The 26,590-nt window shown below is 30.5% G+C and overlaps 1 protein-coding gene across 10 annotated transcripts in view; it reads right to left on the bottom strand.

The window, feature by feature from the left end:
- LOC143069068 (serine/threonine-protein phosphatase 4 regulatory subunit 4-like) overlaps positions 1 to 26,590 on the bottom strand; it is a 62,979-nt gene that overhangs the window by 32,051 nt on the left and 4,338 nt on the right. For 2 of the 10 annotated variants that reach the window (XM_076243502.1, XM_076243504.1), the window contains exons 1-6: positions 21,941 to 22,586; positions 15,374 to 15,482; positions 9,444 to 9,591; positions 5,391 to 5,464; positions 2,611 to 2,717; positions 1,629 to 1,736 (exon numbers count right to left, since the gene is read on the bottom strand). In XM_076243502.1, the coding sequence (XP_076099617.1) occupies positions 1,629 to 1,736; positions 2,611 to 2,717; positions 5,391 to 5,464; positions 9,444 to 9,591; positions 15,374 to 15,482; positions 21,941 to 22,092 (698 nt within the window). In that variant the 5' untranslated portion in view covers positions 22,093 to 22,586. Of the gene's footprint in view, positions 1 to 1,628; positions 1,737 to 2,610; positions 2,718 to 5,390; positions 5,465 to 9,443; positions 9,592 to 15,373; positions 15,483 to 21,940; positions 22,587 to 26,590 lie in introns of those variants that run through there. The other 8 variants (XM_076243505.1, XM_076243507.1, XM_076243499.1 and 5 more) reach the window with 7 other exon arrangements.

Genomic DNA, 26,590 nt, shown 5'->3' with positions numbered 1-26,590 from the left:
TGCAGTGCATATACTAAATTAGTGTCATAGATGCATACCACATATCTGTTTTTTCTATTGTATAAAGTCATCTCAAATATTTCAACTTGTTTTGTGGTACTCCATGAGATACTTGAATTAATTTCTGTCTAGACTTTCAAAACAGACCATTATTACATATATACAATAATACTATTATAAAAAGATTCGTTTAGTTTCACAGGCACTGGTATTCTTTATATCCCATATATATTTTATTTATTGATTACTTCATCTGGTTAATTAATATAAAGTACAGTACACCATCTAACCAATTTATAATCCAGTGCAAAACAAATTAATCTTTATTGTTTTTAGATGTAGCAATATATCTATATTCCATACAATAATATTGATCAATAGTTTTAATACAAACAGTTGAAACCTTATCACTCAGTGAAATGTACTATGATAAATAGGCGTTGCCAAATTATGTTTGACAATTCGAAAACAGATTAAGCTAATTAAGTTTATATGAATTATACAACTGTTAAAACAAACAACTAAGATTTTCCATCAGTCATTGGGAATTAAGAAATTGACATATGGTATAGACATAATCTGTTGTTGAAGATTGTGTTTTGAGTGAAATTTTTCACCTCTGGATCTTATTTCTGGTTTTGACCAAGGGCTGTTTCATTGACATATACCCAACATCTCTTTTTATTAATATTGTCAACATATTGCTTAAAATTGAAGTTTTATAAAAATAAACATGTATAAAAGTAAGAAGATGTGGTATGATTTCCAATGAGACAACTTTCAACCATAGACCTAGTGATACAAAAAGTAGCAACCATAAGTCACTGCACAGCATACAACAATATGTAAAACCTATACCACATAGCCAGCCATAAAAGGCATAGAAATTACAAATGTTAAATAATACAAATAGAAAACTGAAAACCTGATGTTTTATTTTTTTAGAGTTAACTGTACTCAAAATTATATATTTAATATGAACTTTCAAAAGCTCAAGCATGAATGATACCAGCCAAAACCAGTCTTATTGTTTTTCAGTGAAATTGGTTTACAACCATGTCATTTCCTGTTATTTTGGGGTTAGTATTTCATGGTTTTGTTCCTAAATTTGATGTCAGGGATAAATTTTCCGGGTTTTCAGTTTATATAAATAATATTATTTGCAGACTAAAATTTTTTGTCTGGGTTTTAGTTTCCTGGATAACATCTTTCCAGGAAATAAAACTCATCTAAACTGGATCAAATTGTCTGATTTTACAGTACATTAATCACGGGGGGGGGTCTCTTCCTATATAAAGGTATATACATATGTGCCGCTGGAATGGGTCCCTTTTTTGATCCGTCAAATATATCAATGGGGTGCAATTTTACCGAGGAAATATATCAATAGGTAGTAATTGACCGATTGTGATATATCAATGGGTCATAAATATATGAATGGGTTATGATTTCGCTGTGAAATATATGTATAGGTAGGGATTTCACAATTATTCAATATATGAATGGGGGGTGTTTTTAAAATCCCAGCTGCACACCTGTACCCAAAATCCCATGTTGAGACCCCCCCGTGACATTAATCATCTCATTATAACAATCTATTTCTGTAAAATCTTTTATAGCTAACTTACCCTAACCCTCTAGCTACAGAATGCAACTGGTTACACATACACCCTCTGACCTCATAGTCCACATCCTGACACAAGGACTGCACAACTGGCAAAATTTCTTTTTTGATCCTATATGATGAAAAAGATATTATCCTAACAATGACACATTTTTTTTTTAAACAAAACAATTTTTTCTATTTATGTTATGAAAAAGGAACAATTTAACCAGTCTAACCTTAACTCTGAAGGCCTCTGTTTTGTGCTTTGACTTTTCTTTTATACTGCTTTTTATATGTTGTTTCTATGTATTGAACTTTTTCACAGAGTGTAAGTCAATTTCTACATGCAGGTTTCAGATATTCTAATTTTTAAAGGATGCAGTGTGTTGCAGAAATATTATGAATCTTTCACATTGCTGCATGTTAGTTGCATGTTTTTATAATTAAAACCATTCTTCCTTTAATCAGGTGTATTGAATAAAAATTGTTAATCTTTCACAATCCGTTTGATATAAAATCCTAGTAATATCTTGCAACACACACTGAATAGTGAAAGATACATCTAATAATAAAAATGCCTGTTAACAATCTTCTATTCTGATGTTACATATAACCCCTCTGTGGCACAAAGCACATTTTATAATAAAAAGTTCAGTTTAGTTCATTTGTATGTTTTGGAGTTTAGTATAGCCTCCATTATTACTTAACTAGTATACATTATTGTTTAGGGCCAGCTGAAGCATGCCTTCGGGTGTGGAATTTTCTCACTGTGTTTAAGACCAATTGGTGGCCTTTGGTTGTTTTTCGATCTTAGGTTGAGTTGTTGTCTCTTTGACACATTCCCCATTTCCATTTTCAATTTTACAAAGTACATTTTACAATATAGTGCACAAAGTACATTTTAAACCACAAATAATACAAGTAATACGTAAGTAATTTCTGAAAATGTCAAAATAACTAACAACCAGTTTTTATTTGTTGATATTTTAGGAAATATTACTTACACAAAAGATTCAAATTTGGTACAAATTTTGCCTAATATTTTACAACAGGCCATTCTTGCTGCTACTGACTGTGAAAGTTGGCCTTTTGCTATTGCCACATGTAAAATCTGAAAAACAGAACAAATATTTGGCTCATTATATATAAAAGCTTAAGATATTCATGTAAGAGGTATTCATGTATCTTTAAACAATAATGTTAATTCAGTGAAGAGTGGGTGATGTTTTATGAGCAGTAAAATGATTTGTAAAATATTTATATTACCTACATTATGTTCAAACTGAAGTAGAAGGAAAGATCTTACTACTATTCTGTTCTGTTTTAATTGTTTCCTGACAATTATTTAAACATTCATAATCTAATTTATACATTACTAGAAGATGCTTGCGAAATCAGGGTAAAATTGGGCAAGTGTTGAAACAGTTTTTAAATTTTGAGTGCAGTACATCGACTGAGGATGCATGAAATTGGCATTTTCTATAGAAAAAAGATTGTTTCAAGGGAGTACAAAACACAATATATATGTCATATCACAAATATTTTCAACTTTCTATGGTTTCAGAGGAGTTGTCGCTCAATTAAATTGGTCTCTTCCTTCAATAGTATAAATATCTTTAAACTATTAATACAACTAAAATCGTACAATTGTTAACCTTTTTTTGCACATGCCTAATTATATTTTAATTCTATGAATAAACTCATATCAATCAGGATGACTATGTATATAAAGGTAAAATGTACTGAAAGAAGCTGTCTCACCTCAGCAATATTTTTAATAGCTATCAATGTTTGAATACATTTAGATAAATGCAAATTGAGAATAACTAGTTTTACTGTAATGGAATAGGAAGAAAATTTTCAGAAAACTTCTGATTCTGCCAATATATTGTGATATATTTTATTTGCTTTGCAAAATGTAAAATCATGCACTTTAGAACATTTTTTTAATAACTACAGCTTGAATCAAGAAAAATGATAAGAAAGTCTTTGTTTATAAAAAAAAATATAGTCAAACCTATCAAAAGCAAATCCTTCAGAAACACAACTTAATTGGAATGATTACAGATTAGTTTACAAAAGTTATAAATAATTAAAGAACATTAAATGAGTGTTGTGTATCAGTTTTGTAGAGTGTTCCCTACATACCTAGAGGTTACACTGTAACTCTTTGCATAAGCTGCATAAAGCTCCCAAGGGAAGCAATATTTAACAAAGACTTAATACAAGCTAGTGAAAATACCATCCATCAAGGCACTGGGATGTCTCTAGCGGTTATAGCAAAGTAAATGTCCTTATTCCAGAGAAGTTTGAATTGAAGAAATTATTGATCCATTAGAGGATGCTAATTATGGAAATAAAATGCAATTTTATGCTTCTAAGATCATTAGGCTTTTTACTAAAGCAATCCAGACCAATAAAGAAAATTCAGATTTTTTCTTTAATTAACTCATCTGATGCCTTAGCTGTCAATTTGACTGATTTTATTATCATTGTTGCATATTTCTAAAGATTACTTCAATATGCTGCCTATCAAAGATGTGTTTATTTTAGTCAACCATCAAAATTTTACAGGAGGAATATTTTTGTTGATATTTAACATCAGTTCCTTGTAAAAAAAATGCTTGCAAAATGCCCAAAAAAAAAGAAATTCTACTTTTCAATTTCCCCTTTGAAATATTTTTTAAATTCCAGATTTTTTATTTTTTTATTTTTACATGTCAAGGAACCTAGCCTCTATTAAACTGCTTTATAATTCTGAATATTGAATGCTTCAGTGAATGTAACATTTCATATGAAGTTTTTTTAAGCACATGCCATGAAAGTTGTAAATACTTATAACTGAAGTACCTGTTTCCTTGGTTAATAAGTGCTTCCTTACAAATATTTCATGCATGTCCTACTTCAATAAACATTTTTTACAATAAAATGTCAGATAAAAAACTTAGTTAAGAATATGTTAAATTGTTGCTGATTCCTTTGTACTTTTATAGGTCTCAGAAAAAAATAAAATTTTTTAAGCTAAGGGACTTGATTCTGCTACAATTTCTTGTTTAATTTTCATTTTAAAAATTCAGTTTACTTTCTCTCATACATTTATTTTCTCCATTTAAAAAAAACAAAACAAGAAAGTCAATATAAGGATTAATTGATTGGTGTCTAACACCATTTTCAGCACTATTTTTCTATTTCATGGTGGTATTTTTTTTAGAGCAAAGGAAGCCTGGAGATTAACCAACCTACAATAGGCAAACTAACAATCCTAGTCAGTTAAGATTGGAGTTAAGTACACGTACCCCGTGTGGGATTAGAACTATCTACCTCAGGGTTGACAGTCTAGTGATACAGTATTTTGAACACATATCCACTGAGGCCCCTCCATAAAATGAATAACAAACTTTGCTTTTTCCTCAGAACATTTTGTTCTGGTCTTCAATTAATTTTGAACCAAGAAAAATAAAGATATTGCCTGCTAACTGTTATGCTCAGAAAAAAAAAATAACAACACAGAAACAAATTAATTGTGTATGGCCTATAATAATACTTTAAAGCATGTTAAGAATGTGTTAACTGCAATTGTGCATACAAGAGGCGTCTTTAATATTTGCTTCAATTTGTAACGGTGTTAACGTCATTAGATTTTTCTTTTGTAGTTTCGCCTAATGGGTTAATTATAGAAACATACTATTGTTTTCACACAGATATTCAATAACTTCATTATGTTATGTCATTCATGGGAAAGAAACTTGAATATTCCGTGGTAGGATATTAATTATTCACCAACCTCTTTCTTTATAACATCTTTAGGCAGTAATTCTATAACGTCCAGTAGAGTATCTAACCAGGCACTTGATACTTCTGAAATAATATAATTGAATTGTGAATAGAAATCGTAATTTAATTTTGAATAGAAAAACGGCTCCTTGAATCTTACTATGTGTTTGATTTTTTAGAGAGACAATTAATCTATGACTAAATGCTGAAAGTTGTCAAGGAATAATTTACTAATGTGTAACCCCCCCAAAAAAACATAATAAACATTATGTTGTGAACAGAATAAAATGCTCCTCAAGCGAGGTACTTGATACTTCTAAAATCTTGATTTAATTGTCATCCGAAGGCTCCTCTTAAAGAAGCAAAGGGATTTAATTGTTTTCTAAGATATTCTATAGATAATAAATCTATGACTAAATGATAAAAGTTTTCAAGGAATAATTAACTAATGTGTTATTCTCCCAAAAAAACATAATGGATATTTAATTGTGAACAAAAAAATGCTCCTGTCAAATAAAGGAAGCACAGCATCTTTTGAATGCACTATTCTTAAAAGGCAGAGACAATAAATCTATGACTAACATTATGAAAGTTATCCTATATTCTAATATGACATGCTTCTTTTGCTTTGTGAATAAACCCATGCTCTAAATACAATAAAATTTGTTTGCACATGGGTATATTGACTACTGCAGATTAATGAATTTTATCAAATTGGCATACATTTAAAATATTTCATTTACCGGTACTTAAAACACTTCCAAACTCTTAAATGATGCACATGTTGTTACTAATTCATTTATAACAAGGGGACATAACTCTCAAAGGGGATGATGAAATCTTACGCAGCCTCATATGGTAATACATCATGATGAGATCTACCTATTGTCCAGATGAAGGTAATGATATCTTTAAAAACAATGAGGGGGGCATGTCAAAAAAAATAAATAAAAGGGAGATAACTTCTACAGGGGATGATGAAATCCTACACAGCCTCATCTGGTAATACTTCATGATGAGATCTACCGATGGTCCATATTTGGTCTTGATAACTCCAATAGAAACGGGGGGCGGCCATGTCAAAAAAATGCTGGAAGTAAAAAAAAAAAAAAGAAAAAAAAAAAACATGAGGAAAACAATAAGGTCTTTCCTTCTTTCCTTGCATAGAGGAAAGACCTTAATGACTGTAGTGTGTTGCAAATGGAAATTGACATATTTTACCTAGATACGACAACCGTTCATGCTGGCTGTTCAAAACTCCTCCCTCTAAAAAATCACTTTGCCAGTCGTTTGCTTGTTTACAAATAAAAAAGGGTGGTTTATGGAAGAGCCTACACAAACCCTGTACACTTATATGTATTAGACATAGATATAACCTTAATTGTTCTAATCAGAATCGAAATTATTGATGCAAGCTATACTTTATAGTAGTTTTAACATGGGTAGGCATTATATTTGTGTTATTTTAGCCCTCACTATTGATCAGGCAAAAATAATCACGAATATAATGCCTACCTATGTTCAAACAACAATAAAGTATAGCTTACATCAATTATTTCTTAAATAAGTTTGAAACCCCCTCCTGCAAAATAAACACAAGAGTGCACACGCTGAAATGTCTCGCCTTCTATACTAATCATTGATATTATGTTGATAGTCCTGAGTATAAAGCTAAGCTTTATTACAACTGTCACATAAACTTAACATAAACCAAGATAACTCAACAAAGACCAATGAACCTTGAAAATGAGGTCAAGGTCAGATGAACCATGCCAGGCAGACATGTACAGCTAACAATGCTTCTATACAACATATATAGTTGACCCATTACTTATAGTTTAAGAAAAATAGACCAAAACACAAAAACTGAACACTGTGCAATGAACTGTGAAAATGAGGTCACGGTCAAATAAAACCTTCGCGACTGACATAAAGATCATGAAATATTTCCATACACCAAATATAGTTGACCTATGGCATATAGTATTAGGTAAAAAGACCAAAACTCACAAACTTAACTTTGACCACTGAACCATGAAAATGAGGTCAAGGTCACATGACATCTGCCCGCTAGACATGTACACCTTACAATCATTCCATACAACAAATATAGTAGACCTATTGTATATAGTATGAGAAAAACACACAACACAAAAATTTAACTATAACCACTGAACCATGAAAATGAGGTCAAGGTCAGATGACACCTGCCAGTTGGACATGTACACCTTACAGTCTTTCCATACACTGAATATACTAGCCCTATTGCTTATAGTATCTGAGATATGGACTTGACCACCAAAACTTAACCTTGTTCACTGATCCATGAAATGAGGTCGAGGTCAAGTGAAAACTGTCTGACAGACATGAGGACCTTGCAAGGTACGCACATATCAAATATAGTTATCCTATTACTTATAATAAGAGAGAACTCAACATTACAAAAAATTTGAACTTTTTTTTCAAGTAGTCACTGAACCATGAAAATGAGGTCAAGGTTATTGGACATGTGACTGACGGAAACTTCGTAACATGAAGCATCTATATACAAAGTATGAAGCATCCAGGTCTTCCACCTTCTAAAATATAAAGCTTTTAAGAAGTGAGCTAACACCGCCGCCGCCGCCGTAGCCGCCGCCGGATCACTATCCCTATGTCGAGTTTTCTGCAACAAAAGTTGCAGGCTCGACAAAAACAATAACAACTACAGTTTTCCATTCGGCATTTAGGTCGGGTGTGCAGACCACCTTTACATTTAAGGAGGTGGTGGGCTTTTTTTTTCAATTTCCAGAACTATTTTTCCGTTCCACGCTGTAAATATTTAAATACTAATCATGCTTTACTGATTTGTTTTCATTGACAAAAATGGACGATCGTCAGATGTCAATTTTTTCTTTTATTAATCAGGGGAAGAGAAAGGCAGATGACGAAGATGGTCAAATAAAACAAAAGACAAGTTTTCATGAAACAGAGGAAGAAATCCAAACCAACAACATCTAAAATTGGAAACAGAATTTAAATTTCCCCCATATAATTCATTTTCCCCATTGACAAGAACAATCAATTTCTTAATTCAATCAGCCTTTCCCCCATAATGATACAATTGATAAAGTCAATATGACCAATTCACTGACCCACACCATTTCTCATTTCGAAAATACGACTACAATGATTATTATTAAATATGACTTTTGGTATATCACAACATATAAATTGTTGACAATAAAATCCCAAGTGATTGTCATTTGATGTAATTATAATATTTTATGGCTGGATGAATCAATACACTAGAACATGGAATTATGAAATGATTGTTAATATATAGGTCAACAATAAAAATGATTCAACCTCCTCCAGTTCAATAAACCCGATAAAGTTTCCAGGCTACGATTAGATTTCAACATTTATCTAAAATAGAAATTGTTTTTGTACGCAAATTATACATCTAAACTTGTCTATTGTTTTTATACCAAATTGGGGTCCAATTAACAAAGTTAAAGTATTGAACAATTGAAAGATGAACCATATTACTGTTAAAACTTATAAAGTTTAGATGTTTATTGTTGTATTTGTTTGCATGGAGTTAAGTTTACATAGGTGGTAACTGTAAAGCATTTAGTCTGGAGTTTTGGATTCAATCTATGTTTTGATCTTGTAAAGCAAAAGATTCCTAAAATGGTACTTCCTAATTATACACCAAGCAAGCAACATTTAGATGAAAGAGACTGACTGACTTGAAGTCAGAATAATGTGTCAATGTAGGTCTCCCTGTATCATCTTGTATAACTTATAAGTAAGAATATTTGCATATTTTTTTCCTTAAAAAGGGGGATGATGACATGTGATAGTATACACTTTTAATAGTGATTTTTCACAGTGATTGTTGGTGATTTCGAACGATTCCGTACACAAATATTTCTTTGTAAATTCAAAAGATTTCACATGACAATTGGAAATCAGAACTTCTTTTCCAAGCAACCTCCTGGTTTCACTGGGATTCACTCAACACCAGCCATGGTGTTTTTCACAGGATTCCCTTGTGTGTCCTGTTATATCAATTTACCTGGATCTTTGCCATCCACACTGTTGAGTATTGTCTGTAGAAATGTCTGTGTATAGTTTTGTATCGGCACCAAATTTTTCTGTAAAATCTGTAGAAATGCAGCTGATGCTGCGTACTGCATCTCACATTGTGCAACATGGAGAACTTCCTGCAAAGATTTCAATACATTCTTCATTTTTCTATATTACCAAGTATTAAGAGACTTGTGAGTTTTCTCCCTAAAGGGGAAGTTATTATAGCACATTATTTGAAATACCTGGGTGTACAAAAACTGTACATAGATTTGTAATTTTTCAATAGGATAAAATTTATTGAATCTTGCTATTTATGTAATAAGAATTTGTATACAAAATTTAAATTATCCCAATATAAACACATTGATAAGGTGCAAAAAAAAAAAAAAAATCAGGAAATTTTACAATGATTTATTAGAAATAACAGGAAGCAATTATTTCCAGGTAAACATTATATGTTTGGCCTCCAAAAGTTTGTAATTTTAAAGTTTAAAAATGACAACAGGACTTTTTATCACTGAAATTTTGTTCTATCTACAATCAGTGTGGAAAAAAATCCTTTCTTAGAATTATATGTGCACTGTTATGATATTACTAGTATATAAATGCCCATTATGAGATCTAGAGCCACTTTAACATTCTGAACATTAATTCAAATGACCCCTGTCATCAGTTATCAAGATTCCATTTCATAATTAAGAAGTTTAAGGATTAGAAACCTTACAATATGCACTTACACATTACTTGGGAGTATTTCATCTAGTTGAAGTACAGATAGTCTAAAGAATGAACAATACTATTATCAGCTTCAACTTTACCGGTAATAACACTTGTTTTCACTTTTACATTAATAATTCTATCATGTCAATCATTGTTTTCATATAACATTCAGTAACCCCTCTGTATTAAAAGTGTATTTGTAACTCTGTTTTGTAGACCTTTAGGTAGCAAAACTAGTCTGACTACAACCATCCCCACTGAAGTGAATAGTGGGCTGGCTTTAGCCTACTGAAAATGCCCTTATTTTTTTTAATGTATTTATCTTTTTATCTCCTTCATGCTTATTATCTTTAAAAACAAATCACAGAATACCATTTTGTATCCACTCAAGGTCACTTTTGCCCTAAACCAAGATTTTTTTTTAATAAAAGGAAAAGTTCATAATTATGTGGTCTATTAGTAATCCTTGTTGAGTCAGATCTTGATAACTTCTACATAATTCCAGCAAACAAGATAAAAACATCACCTGCTACTCAAATAAAATTTTATCAACATGTTACAAAAAAGTGCTAAAAAAAATTCAAGACAAGGAACACACAGCAATCATTGCAAAAACAAAACAATTATCTTCCATTGACAAAGTAGAAAATGATCTCTAGGGCACTTGAATCACAAGTAAAATCATCAATGCAAATGGATAATCAATAAAAACAATACGAACAATAAGGTCAAATGGCGCCAAAACGTCCATCAAAACTTCGCTGACCATTGCCAAACCTAGTAATCATACCATAATCGCATCAATTATTTTAATCTAAAAACTAATAAACTTTCGATAAAACACGATAAAACACGAGGGAAACTGTGTTTATATCTTAATGGCTGCCTTTCAGTTTCATTCTAATCTAATCAAATTGGCTATTGATGAAGGTTTAGTTTATAATGCATAAACCATATGCTTTTTAATGTTACTCTATATCAAAATAATCCAAGGTTTGATTATTTTCATTTGTTGCAAATTGGTTCAACCCGTTTGAATAAAGGAAACACTGCCAAAACACAAACAGAGAAACAAGCCAATTTATATACAGGTATCGAAGTCTGGTGCCAAGTCAAGCCATGCACTTTGATGTAAATAATTGCTGAAGAAACACAATGTACCGAGAGATGTATTCTTGTAAAGAAAGAAATATAATACAGATTTCCAATTACTACAACCATTTTGATAGTACTATTTGTTCATCTCTCAGATTGGCACAGACATATTTAACTTCACTATTCAGCTTTTTTTCCTGGTGATGGCTCATATGTTGATGTGTGGTATCCTAAGCTCATAGGTTGATGTGAGGTATATACTTGTTTTTTTAAATTTTTATAATTTGATAAAACCTATTCAAGGAACACATCAAGTTGGATAGGGATAATACCTACAATTTACCAGTCTTGCAAGATTTTTTTTTTAACTCTGGTTACAGAACTGAATTCAGTTTTATATACAGAAAAAAATATGCACACATAAAGTCTTTATATACATGATTATCTAAGACCTTTCTTTGTTAATCAATGAAAAACCTTTTGTGACAAAAAGAATGAATTTCCCAAAAATGACCAAACGGCAACTTATTTCAGACAAGCTTAAATTTTTAACAGTCCCTTCCTCTACCCCTTCCCCCTGGACATGTCAGTCTGTCTACCCAATTTGTACCTTAGGGAAATAAAAAATATGCCATGAGTTTATCCATTAAAGATCTAGACTAATCAATATGTTTTTACTTTGTCTAAAAGTCAACTGTAATTTAAAACAATTGTTGTCCAATATTAAGCGCACCTACACTACACAGTCATATTTTAAAACTATTTGTCAATAGAAACAGTCTGGTACATCAAAAGAAGAATATCTTATCACTTCGAGCTATGATAGTTTAATGTGTTTTCCACATTAAATATGACATAAACTGTAACCAAATTGTCTTTTCCTTGTTTGATCTGGTATTTTATGTCTATATTTCATAATAGCTGTGCTTGCAGCTTGCTATATAATTAAATGACATCTTTTCTGAATAACTAGCATTTCAAATTAACAACTGAATGTGCCATCAATGAGTTATTTAATGAGAACCATTTTGTATATTTGTCTAGATCTACAAAGAATGACAAATTTTCAAAAAAGTTTTTGTTATTTTAAGATACAAAGATGCATTTTAACCCTTTCCTCCATTGACATGCATACTTGATTCGCATAGGATTTTTCAATAAAATGCTAAAAATATGCTTTTAAGTATAAGTAAATTGCGAAAAAACAAATATTTCATCAAATAAATTCAAGTCAGATATTCTTATGAATATCCTTTTCATATTGGATACAAATTTTATTAAGTCTGAAGCAGACACTTTGTAGTCAAAGCGTTTCAACTGAGGTACTACACAGGCGTCAAAAGGCGTCATTATGGATTAAAGGGGGTGGCGTCAAAAGGCGTCACTATGGAGGAAAGGATTAATCTTTCGTACTCTGTATTTTCAAACTGATTAAACAAGGCTCACCTGGTCATATTTGTTTTAACATCATGTTCTTTAAAATGTTGTAAATACAAATACGGGTGAGCAAATTGCCTTTTTATTCAGATTAAGATGTTAAAAATTGATATATAAATATAAGAAAATGGGGTATGTGTTGGATGGTGATTCTCCGTCCAAGTCAAAATTTGTAAATGGTAAACTATTTTAATATGCTTTATATTTTTCTTCTTTTTTTGAAGTGCCACTTTATATGATTTATGATTTAAGTATTGCAAATGACAAAACTGGTTAAAAAAATATTCTTATAAACTTTCTGTTATGTCATATATATTGGTGAGAAAACCCAGGGATCTATTAATGATCTTGGTAAAAATTAAGCACCAGCTGGTAGCGTTCACAACAAAAAATTACATTTATAACTAACAATTACCCTTAATGTAAAAAGAATGTGAAATTTTGATATGCCTTTAACATCATAGAGCTCATATTGATACTTTCTGCAATGACTGCAAGACTAATAGTCTAATTCATAAACTTTCAATGCAATATGCAGAAATTATGTTTTTCTCATTTCAGATTACAACCAAAATCATACAAGAGTAAACAAATTTTCTTGCATTGCAGGCAATTTAATATAATTTAGTTTTCATCATATACAGCTTTCAAAAAAAAATATGGGGTTACCAGTAAACCAAAACTTCTCAAGTAGAACATTCGTAAATCTTAAATAAACAGTTAAAATATTGATCTCAACATCTGGCAAATGATTAAACAGCCCTAGGTAAAGTTGTAATTAAAATCATCAGTTACTTGAATAATTATGTTAACACCTTCATGAGTTTGGGTGTAACTCTCACTCGCTGCACTTATCGTTCCATACTTGAAGAAAGATTTGGCTAAGAGTGTCATTTGTGCAAAATTTTTTAAAATTTATTCCAAGTCATTCCTTTAAGATCTATGTGGATCTTGTAAAGTATGATTTTATCCTTTTTTAACCACCATATTTCAGTATCCTTTCAAAAACTATTGAAAACATCAATCTTGCATTGTTTGTGTGAAATAATTTTCAATAACTAAATTTTAAAAACATATAGTAGTTTTCAAATCATTATCAGTCCCTGTCTCAAAATGAGGGTCTTAATTCATATTTAGAATGCTTTAATAGATTTTGAAGAAATAACATCAACTGGTAAATTATTCCAATCATTTGGCAAGCATTGTGAAAACTGTCTTAAACGAAATAATGTGTTACGTTGAGATGTTGGTAGTTTACAATTTATATTGCTATGACCATTGACATTGGTTTTGATATCAGTAAGACCTTTTATAATAAAAGGTATATTTTCAAATCATTTTATTATTTGAAACTTTGTACTATAATACCTTGACATCTAGCTATAGTGAGAGATGGATGTTTAAGTGCTTAGCATCTTTTTTTCATAACACAGATTCTTGGATCTGGAATTAATCTAGTTGGTCTCATCTGGCTAAAGTTTTATCTTATGTTTTATGTGGGTATCATACGGTTTTTCATGAATTCTAATCAAATAGATGAATTGGGTATTTAGGTAAAATACTACTGAAATCTTTATATCATACTTTTGCATTGTTGATACACCAACAGTTGAGTTCTGTCCAATAACTTGTCTAGATAACTTGATGAATACTTGTCTAGTCATCTTTCAAATTTGACAAATTGGTGTTCTCTTAAGTACAATATATGAAACATCACTACTGTTTACCAAAGTAAAAAAAAATCAGGTAGAGCCAATTTCCTCTGTTTTTGTTTCAGTCAAATTGTTAAAATCTTAAAGACATTAAAACCTACTAGTTGTTAGATGTTACAATGAAATGCTGTTTTTTTCCATCTGATCTGCATATTGCTACTGAAGACATATAACATGTATTGCAAATATTTACATTTTTTTGTAAAAATAACCAAATTAGATCGGATTTGAAAGGCGGCAATAAATATATATATATATATATATATATACCTCTTTTTGGTTTTGTTTAAAGAAGTCCTTCTCATAACATTTGTATGACAAGTACAAGTATTATTATTGCCAAGCTCTGTCAAAATTACAGTTTTTACCCCATTCTTTATCCATTTTCAGGCATTTATAAAAAGACAAGAGCAATGATCACCTCAAGCTCATGTGACATGAAATAACTGTTTACAATAAGTTATGTACGTCCTGAAGTATTTCAAGTTTAACTAGGTACATAAGAAATTGAGGCGACACACTTATTTGATAGTTAAAGAGTGTTGAGTACAATAATCTTAACAGTACAATTATGAGAATAAGTAATGTGTGAAATATTTTGTTTTTGATCATTGTAACCTGCTTGTATAGTGAGCCTGATATGATAGCATTGTATAGCAACATCATATTTAATACAGAATGAAACCAACGAAAACTTTCCATTATATAGCGTTGTGAACTGTAGTGTGAAAAAAAGTTCCAAATTAGTGACAAAGGCATTTTTTTTACAGATTTTCAAGTTAGAAAAATCAAATAAAAGGTATTTGAAAGAACAATAGAGAATATTATCCCTCGTAGAATCGTGCAATATAAAAATTCTACTCTGATAACACATTCCAATGTTCATGCAATTACTGTATATTGTTATCTGTGTATACACATACTGTAATACCCTATGGTATACAATACCTACCCTAACTTTAGGGACAACACGGCGCATGCATTCATCATGACTGTCTGTGTCTTTTAGTAAATCTGGTAAATTGTTAATGACACTGATTCTCTGTACTTCCTGTCCGGAGCTACAAAATAAATCATATCAAAAATGAATATCTTAACATAGGAATTAAGACACAGGGCACCAATAACCTGTTCTGATCACCTGGAAATCACTTAGGTGAAAGCATAAATTTGTCTGATTTATTAAAGTTAGGAAAGCTTCCATGACTGCAAGGGTGCTATAGAGAGGCAAGATTATAAAACAGGAAAATCCAGCAAATACTGGCAAAAATCCACTCAAACAATCACACATTTGAAAATTTTCTCTTAAACATGCCAGATCTAATAACATGTCAGCCATTCAGACCAAACTTTTAGTCCTACTGGTTTAAGGGAAATAAAATATTTCTTTTTGATATGATTCTATGCAATTGAACAACTAAATGTATGTAGTTTCATGTTGGCTATCTTGGATGCCAATCAGGTTTATTTTACAAAATGAATTTAAATGATGACAACTTTTGTATTTGGTTTTAGAAGTTTTAAATAAATTGACCTCTAGCATCACTGAAGAGACAATAATTGTTAAAATGCACATCTGGTGCAGTAAGATTGTCATCTCTAATAATTTATTCAATCAATAGTAATTGAAGATGACAAACCTTAATTATAAGTAGGACATGTAATCCATTTATGTTTAGTAACATTTATGCTTCAATAGCCCTTTTAATTCAGGATTGAGGATTATTGCCTCTACAATAGACACTAAGTCTGATGCAGTTTGCTGTGTTTTAGCAAATTGAATTTTACCAAGAATAACCTAAAACCACTTTATCTGAGCTTGGGGTCAAGTTGGTCAAACAGTTTCATATAATGATGTTAAGATGACGTCAATATGAAACCGATATACAAGTAGTTACATGCACATAACTGTTGCACTCAAAGATAATACCTCTCTAAAATCTAGTTAGCCGATAGTGATATTATATAATATAATATGAAAAAAAGAGGGCATATGGAGTGCAAAGTCATTTTTTTATTTATTTATATGAGAATTTATTGTATTAAGAAGCCAAATGATTAAACCATCATTGAAGTGTCAAACAAAACTGCATGTTGTAAGATATAAAAGATTGATGAAGCCTGATCAAAACAACTAAACTTATTTGTAAGAATTTGACTTCTATTTCAAGATTTAATGTCAGTCCGAACAGCCATTTGTTTACAAATGAATTTTGCAAGTGATTTATTAATTTTTTGCAATAAATGATGTCTGCTCCAAGTCAGGGATGTGTTTTCAGTGTTAGTCTCAGCTTTATAATGTTCTAACTTGAAAAACCATGGAAAAATAAAGAGGGCAAACATAATTTGTAAGTGAAAGAAGAACTGACTACCCCATTACCAAATGAAAAGACAGGAAAACACCAGCAATGGTCCATGAAACAATCCACAATACAAAATTTGACCTTCTTGTACTTTAGTGGTCCCATGGTGAAGCCTTTTTAACTGTTGAAGGTTGTACAGTCCTCTTTAATTGCTTAATTCTACAACATTTGGTCTGTGGTTGATAGATGTTTCATTAGAAATTATACCACATCTTTAAATTTGCAGTATCCAGTTTTAGATGTGATCACGTTAACTTATGAAGCACCTTATTGTAAAGAATTCAGTATCCTGGTAGATATCTTAAATTACAACATGGCTAGACAACCATTATGTTTTGGGTAATTTTCAAACACTGTATTGTAGGCATATTACATAATACACACCCATGAATTATAATATACAAAATTAAAAACTTGCATTGTTGGGTGAATGTCTATGGTAGTTTATAATAATTTATATAATCAAATTCAAATAATTTGAATTTCCTCTAATTCAGAACAATTTAGCAACCTTCAAAATCTATAATAGTTATAACAGTGAGAGAATCAACTGTCAAAAGCCATAAGTATTTGTTTAAAGGGCAAAATTCTCACTCAAGAAACTTGATCTAAGAAATAAGACAAAGATAGCTGAAATTATGTCAATATGCATTTTGAAGGTCAAGTTGACCTTTTCATTCTAGTCTATAATCACAACCATTAAACACCATTTTCTTGATTTTTTTTGTAATCTTTAAATGTTCAAGTGACAATTGTTTGCAGATTATCAAAGCTTAACAAGACCAATTGAGAACAATTATTTGATAATTTTTTACAGTTGTTAAACTTATGATAGCTTTGATGATTCTCCAATTAAAGATAACACCTTCCACAGCCAAACATCTGGTGGAAATATGTTATGTTTAACTATCTGCTAACATGAGGCATGCCATCACAACTAATTATATAATCCTCTCAATAAGATAGCAGGTATACAGGCTTTCTAATTGAATTAATTGGTAAACCTCCCAACAGTAAATACCAGTCTAAAGATCATTCTGACAAGAGGAATAGTCTCACAGCTTCAATATATTACCAATTTATTGCCAATTATATTAAATTACCTCTTCTAAATAATTTGCAGTTCCCTAGCTTAAGAAATTGTAGAATATGTACTTAGATAACTCCAATTGGATTAACACTCTCATGGGTGTAGCTAATAAAAATATGTACTGATTTCTAAGGTTTCTTCTTTGATAATGAGATTTAAATGGGTTTTGTCTGCTAAAAATTTTCAGACTTCAATGACCCCAGTCACTGTTAATAAGAAGAATTATCCTTATCATAATAAACTGATTAAAATTTTGTTGAATACTTCTGCTTACTTTTTAATAACCCAATCAAATTTCAATTTAATGTTATTTACCAAGTACATGAATTTAAATCACACCTTGCATAATTAGCTGCAAATCCTGAATGAAGTAATAATGATCTTGAGTCAAATCTATGCATTTCATATGTTTAATTGAATTATCAGTTTCAATTTGCTTTTTTGAAAGTTCAAAACTTTTCATTTTTACTATTAATTCAGCATAAATCAAAACTACAATTTTTACAATCCTCAGAGACATTTGTTATAAGTCACCAATTCTTTTTGAATTTTTTACAGAAAAAGAATGTGTCCCAAGTACACAGATGCCCCACTCGCACTATCATTTTCTATGTTCAGTGGACCGTGGAATTGGGGTAAAAACTCTAATTTGGCATTAAAATTTGAAAGAATATCATAGGGAACATGTGTACTAAGTTTCAAGTTGATGGGACTTCAACTTAATCAAAAACTACCTTGACCAAAAACTTTAACCTGCAGGGGGATGAACAGACAGACGGACCCACAGACCAGAAAACATAATGCCCCTCTACTATCATAGGTGGGGCATAAAAATTGCTTGGACAAACTAAGGTAAATCTCAAGTAAAATCATCTGAGTCATTTTCATTTGAACAGCAAACCATTTTTTAAATATCTTATATAAATACAGCTTTAAAAAGCAGATTTTGTCATTCTTGCCATAAACAGTGGAAGTGTGTTAATAGTGACCCGTTACATCCTCATCCTTTGGGCTTTGGCCTCGGTAGATATTCTCATTGGCAATCATAGATTATCTCTTTATTTTTATAGTGTGGCACAACTTCTAGATGTCACATGTTCCCATTCTATAAAATATTTTGAATGCAACTTCTTTTGAATTGCTTAACCTTGAAAAAATGAGTTAAGCTTAAATTTCAGTATTTCCAAAAATATTAAGCTGATAGGAGTTGAGGTGGAAATGTCAAAATACAAATTAACTGTAGTTAGATATAGTGTTCATTTCCAAAAACACAGACAGAGCAGAACCTAGTTTCTGATGGATTTTCATTGATTTTCTGTGGCGTCAAATTTAAACTCATATTACTTCTTCATATCAACCAATTTCATGGTTTTGGAACTGTCCTGACAATAACCTCAGAATGACAAAAATTAATGCAGCATTTGTTTAACTAAATCTCACTTAAAAACATCAAAACAATTACTACGTCAGAAGAATCGATTTGTACCGGGTTAATATAAATGACAAAATTATCTAACACTGTTACAAGACGAGGGCATGATCCAAATCAATACCCCAATATCATAATAACATATGTTAGCTCATCAAAATATTACTTGATATTTCATATCAATTATATTGAATATATGTCTATTGATATCCAAGAAAATGCTGAAAATGTCTTAGATAACATCAATTTAGCAAGTTAACACAATAAAAATATGAATATTTGGAAGATCTATGTAAATGATTCTATATAGCTTTCATTCTGCTAGTTTTCCATGTTTAACATTCAAACCTTACATTGATGCGAAACTTTAGAAACAGAATAATTGATTTATTAATTTTCATTTTTTTCTTATCTAGTTTCCAATATGGCATCTGGTCTAGTTTCTAAACAATCGATTTTAGATAGTAAAAAACATTAAATTTCATTAGCAAATGATGCTCTAATACTACAAAAGGAAAAAGTTCAAAATTTCAAAGATTCATTTTACATTTTTGTTTTAGTGCAGGGTTAAATTTCAAGGAATGACAGGACATATAAAACAAGAATTACTGTGTAGCAAAATAAATGAACAATTTACTTTGCAATGGAGTTAATGCCATTTCTTTTAATTAACCAATAGAATATCTGTTTACCATAAAAAGATGTTTTTACTTGAAACTTGAAACTTAAATTCTGATTAATACATTGCATATTGAATTTAGAAATCAAATTAAAAGTTTATTTTGTCTCTCTGTTTTCTATCATCAACCCCCATTACACCAAAACAACATGACAGAAAATCATTTTTTATTGGTGAAGATATTGCTGACAAGTTTCATGTCAATCTGAGAAGCTGTTTAGTAGCAACATGTAAACATTAACTCTCTAATAATAATTCAAAACTGCAACAACTACAAAATGACAATTTAGACAGAAAATTTTCATTTCAGTGTGTTTAAATTCAATAAAAGCAGTCAACGCATTAAATCTGACTTGTTGTACAGGTAATGGCTTGATGGATGAGCCTGAGAAATACAACAAGACTTCCCATCAATGATCAGGGCATATATCTAAAATAGTTGCTTGTTTTCCTGATGTAAACTTGAAGAGTTATTTCAAGATTTGTTTCTAATTATCATGTTATGATGTAAATTTAAAGGAAATTCACCCTTCCTGTTTTCTTACTACTAACACCTGTCACTTCAATTTTGAAATGTGGTTAGCCTGGTTCATATACTTTTAACTTTTTCATTAGTCATATTCAAATGGCTTCAGTACTTTGTTGAAATACATGAAACTGTTGATTTACTTTCTTCATAAGCATAAAAAACATATAGGGTTTTAAATGCCTTTAAATTTTTGCTCCTTGCAACTTATTAGAAAGTATTTTTAAAGAAGCACAAATTCAAAAAATACTTTGAAGTGATCCATCTTGCTTTTAATAGAAAATTATAATATCAAAGAGAGGAACACTTGTTTAACAATTTATACACAACAAGGACTTAACATTAACAAACTGCCAAACAATACCATTGGATCTATACCTCCCCCCACCTCAAAGGAAAATTTAAACTCACAGTAACAATTTGTCATAAAATTTGATTTATAAATTTGAAAATACAAAATGTGTATGTTGTTTTTTTTTTCATTTATTTCTAATTAAGCAATGAATTTATTAGATTCTAGATCAACATCTTAGTATCTATGTTGTATCAGATGGATTGACAAAATCAAGGAAGCATTTTATGTCAAAAGTAGTATGAACTATATTTCCTGTACACACATACATGTACTGGTTAATGTACAAACTTGATCAATGCAGAGATAGAAGATTTTAATCAATGAAGGATTTAGCAGGGACCCAGTACTAATTGACCAGACAGTACCCCATGGATAAGGATACAAGTCAATCTAGAATCCTTAAAGTACATGTATACCCAACCTTCAGGTGTTTTAAAAACCAACAAGGAATATTGGTTGATTTTCTTACATTTGTAGCAAGAAATATGTTTTTGTTAATCCTGCAGACTTTTAAATCTTAGTTTTATGAGTCTTTTGAGAATAACTGATCAACCGGAGGCAGAATGTAAATAATTTCCATTGTATGTGAAAATTTCCCCCCAAAAAATGATACCTACATGTACATGTACATGATGTACCTGAAAAAAACTATTTTAAGAACATTTAAGCAAAACCACAGTCATTAAAGTTTTATTTTAGGGATTGTGTTGTTGCTTTTGACTTTCCTGATCTCTTATCAACAAAAATATAAACTCAAATATCAAATTCAAATGGGATATGTTTGAATATATTATGTTATGATGTCCTAGATATGACATTGATCCACCCATGCACTTGACCCTGATAAAAAAGTCCAATACAACTGACAATATTGGTATGTTTCTGTTTCAGAATGCACCAAAACATAATTTGCACCCTACCTTCTTTCAGAACTAATCACAACTTTTAACCTTTTAAACATGGTGGTAAATTACCCATATCAAATTGACTTTTAACTTTAAAAATATAATTTTCACAAACTAATTATAAACAGAAAATTTTAATTGTAGGATCATGTACCAACAAAACAATACATACTCTTCAATTGTGTAGTAACTTTCATATCCCATTTCTTCATCAAGATCCTCGATATCCTCTTCTGGAATTTCTAAATAATCGTCGTCTAAGAAAAGTTTAACATTTTCTCCTGTACTAGATAACTTTGTAGAGAAAACTTCGATTTCTTCCATAACAATCAAGTAATTAAAGTGTCAATATATTTTACAATCCAACAAGATATTACACTAATAACTCTCATTTTTCCTGATTATATATCCAGATGAACACAACGAATACACAGAAATTCATCTAATAATTTAATATATCCCTTGATAAGTAATGACAATTGGTATCGTAATCAGACTAGTGATGTAATTCCTAGCTACTCATTCACATAGCGAGAGAATGTTTGTGTCACTGGCCCCATACATATATACCAACAGGGGAAAAAAATGATATTGTGTTTCCGTGGAAACAGGAAATGAATCAGAAAAACTGTTATTTACACAGATTATGTACTTAAACATATAAACAGATTATCCCCAATGCACCACCACAAAGAACAGACTTGTGTGATCAATTTAAGAGCTAAATCTTTACATTCAAGTGGTAAGTCGATCACTTTCCCAAAAACTGATGTACTTTATCAAGCCTTACACATTTGGCTAACAATGAACATTTTCAGATTCACTGATATCAAAAATGATCAGAAATTATCACAACCAGTTAATGGACTTTTTGTCTTAATATAATAATAAACTATTAAAAGCTATATGTTATTAATATGAGCAATTATCTGCTGTGTATCAAATTACATTTTTCATTCATTATCCTAAATGTCAATACATTAAAATGTTTGCCATCTGTTACTATTTCAACTCAAATTTCCAATGCATTTGAAATTTGGTATCACTTTTCAGTGTCATTTGAACATTTCTAGGCTGACACTCTTTTTCTATAGATAGAATATTGTATCTTCTAGATGAAGGTTATTTCCTTATAGTGTGAAGGAAAAATCAATGCTTATATGCAAAGATGAAATTTTTCACACAAGTTTCAATTTTTGTTGTTATATCAAGGACAGGCAGATTATGACAGACTTAATTTTACTTGAGTCTCCAATGGATTTATTTAACACAAATTGAACCTAAATGAAGTGTTATTCCAAGCCAGTCAATGCTAACTAAAAAATTGAAAATATATAAAATTATATTTTTTTTAAGTATTTATTTAAATTACATATTGTAAAAAAAAAAAAAAAATTTCTAATTACAAATTTAGCGGATGTTCACAACCTAATAGATCAAATTCCACTCTATTTCTGTAAACAGTTGCAAATTCCTCTCTCTATAATTATGTAATGGATTATTCATGTGACCTTATATGTTACATGTATTGTAATATACGCACCTTGTGACCACCTGCAACTTCAAACAAGATCAAAACAAAATGTTAAATTTACCAATAAGTAATTTGTCAATTAAAATTTTTAAAAAAGAATTAATATTATATAATTAAGAACCATTTTGCAAATAAATTCTATAGAAAATAATTATCTCAGTGCATGGGAGACAACTCTAACATCTTGATTGGAAAGATATATATATGTATATGTCAAATTAATTATAATCAAGAGATAACGACTGTCATTTTAATCTGACAAAAAGGATGGGTCAGTGACTAACTTGAAGTGTCATCTCTTTTAACATACCTTGTGTAATATATGGTTTTATGAAGCTGTCAAATATTTGTGATAGAGTTAGACCTGTTCAAATGAATATTTGTATAAGTATAAGTAGGTAGATAAAATGTTTATTAAAATAAAATTAGAGTCAACACCTAATTATAGATTTACAAAGCTCTGTCAATATTAAGGTGTATAAAAGTTAAGAGCTGTAAATGTCCCACAAGTAATAACAGCCTGACATTAATACAAAGGAAAACCTTCTTGATTCTTGACCGAGTCAACATCTTTTATAGAAAATTATAATGAAAATTGTTTGTACAGGTTCAATTGAATGTGTAAAGACAGGGACCCCATTCAATTTTCGTTTGATGAAGATTAATTTCAGGCTGGAATTTCAATTTCAAATTTCTCATCTTAAATTTCACAACTGAAAGGTTGGAGAATCAATCCATGGGACCGCATAATAAATCAAAAGTATTTAAATCATATTATGCAGAGCTCATGAACATACACACACCATGATAAAAAGTAAAATAACCTATACTTTTAGGTCATATCAATCAATTTAGCACTTTTTGTGTTGACTATAATAATGCTTTATATTCTTGTAACAGGATCTGTTAAAATCATGCAGGCTCTTAACAATAACTCCTTTTAAAAGATCATCAAAGATTAAACATCGCATATAATTTTGTATGCTATACACATGTTTCCTCTACAAAAGACTCATCAGTGTTGCTGGTATCAAAAAGGTTAAAAGGCTTTGGCTCTCTCTCTCTCTCTCTCTCTCTCTCAAAGATTTGATTTTATTTAAGTTGTTTTAATGCCACTTTTAAGCACCCTTTCTGGCTGTTTCATGGCGGTCAGTTTGATGTGAAGATATGTTTGAGTTTCAGAAAGTTTTAAGTCAAAACAAGTTAAATTGTTTTTTTTGTTAACTTAGTTTTCTTTCTTTGTCAAGAAGTATATCTGAGATCTCCCAAAACATGTTTAACCCTAAAGCATTTTTGAGCCTGTCTCAAGTCAAGAAGTATATCAAAGTGAGAGATAGCCTTTGTGGTGGCATTTCTTTATAACATCTTTGATATTGGCAATGCAAACATGTCAGTTTCATTGTTAATAATGTAATTTTTTTTTAAATCTGAGATATCTATATATTTGGAAGGATCAGGTTTTTTAGGCTATAGCTTGGATTGATTGATTGGTGTTTAAGGTGGTACCTAACACTACAGGGAGATAACTCTGTAAAGTCAGCTAAACGTTTTGATTACGTTGTGTTGTAAAAGGAATATTAAGCTTCTCAATGATCAAAATTGGTGTTTGTCAAATTGCTATATAACCAGTGTAATTTTTCTGATAAAACGCTTGGTTCAAATTTTTTCAATTTTTTATATTTTTGTTAAAGGGTCAAAGTAAATACTTTGTAAAAATTTTATGAAAATTAAACGAGCCAAATTAATTTTAGTGAAAGTGTTGGGTACCACCTTAATACCACTTTCAACACTTTTGGATGTTTTACAGTAGTCAGTGTTTAGTTAGAAAACTGAAGTGCCTAGAGAGAAACACTGAAATTTAACAAAAAATAAACATACAGATCTCATCAATTGAGATTGTTATACTGCTATAATTTCTATTTATATCTTCATATGCTCAAAGGGTCCAGTAACAGACTATAGGTAAAAGGATAAAGTCCCCAAAAAATAAAAGATTTGATGAATACTAATTGGATTTTCACCACAAGAAGCTTACCATAGCTACTGTTTTAGCAAAACCTTTCAGAATTTGGGTCCCTACTGATCTGGAACTTCTTACTTTATTTGGCTTTTTTTTTCTAGAGGAAACGCAAATCTAGCTGCTCCTGTAAACAAAACTTTGACTGATATCTGTGTGTATTTATTTATTGATCTTTTAAGTTTATTGCCACTTTCAGCACTTAAGACTTACAGTATTTTTTGGTGGAAGAAGGCTGATTGGTGGGAAAGAACCACAACCTTGCTTTGTCAGGGAAACAAAAGTAACATAACATTTTATATTCACAGGAGGAACATGCATGTAAAAAATTTCCACTTACCAGACTGAGATCATACTATTCAACATGTGACTTTCAAAATTATCGAAGAATTTATTTCTCACACCCAAGATTCTGTTCAGACTCTTTAATCTATAGTTATGGCCCTTCGGTATACATGCAAAACACTAGGACTCATAGAAATTTATTAACACCTTTACGAGTCCAAATTATATAACTTGGTACTTAACCGAGATAATTTTATTAGTTTTGAGTTCATTACATTTTCTAAACACTATAAAAATATCCTCATAAAGGCATTCTATGTTTAGTTAGGGAAACCATATTGATTCTAACAATTAGGTGGGTAATTAAGGAAGTTGTGAAAAGCACCAACATTGTGATATCCTGTCTCGGACAAATAAAATTACCCAGAAATCAATGCTGAAACTGATACTCCATACCAATTATAATCTGTTTCATCAACAAAACTCAAATTAACTCAGAACTGAGAGGTCAACTTTAACTAATTTGTACTGGAACGTTTAACAGCAGTGATCTTGAACTTCTTACTTTATTTGGCTTTTTTTTTCTGGAGGAAACGCAAATCTAGCTGCTCCTGTAAACAAAACTTTGACTGATATCTGTGTGTATTTATTTATTGATCTTTTAAGTTTTTTGCCTCTTTCAGCACTTAAGACTTACAGTATTTTTTTGGTGGAAGAAGGTGGGAAAGAACCACTATATTATTCTGTTGAAAGTTGATAACTTCTACATTTCTACATGGATTACCGAAAGATTTCTTAAAATAAAATGATGGCTATTCATATTTCAGCAATGAATTAAAGGTGTAAATGAAGAACTAAGCTTTCACAAAGTTCATAGGGTTTTCCACATGGCCTTAGGGCATTATAGTACTACCATAAAATTATGTTTTTTTTTCCTTGGTGTTTTATGAATTTTTTAGGTAACAGTGCTTTTCAGATATACCAGT

The sequence above is a fragment of the Mytilus galloprovincialis genome, chromosome 3, assembly GCF_965363235.1.
Source record: "Mytilus galloprovincialis chromosome 3, xbMytGall1.hap1.1, whole genome shotgun sequence".
Taxonomy (NCBI): Eukaryota; Metazoa; Mollusca; class Bivalvia; order Mytilida; family Mytilidae; genus Mytilus; species Mytilus galloprovincialis.
The sequence above is the reverse complement of the archived record's forward strand: the minus strand, read 5'-3'. Positions and strand labels throughout refer to the sequence as shown.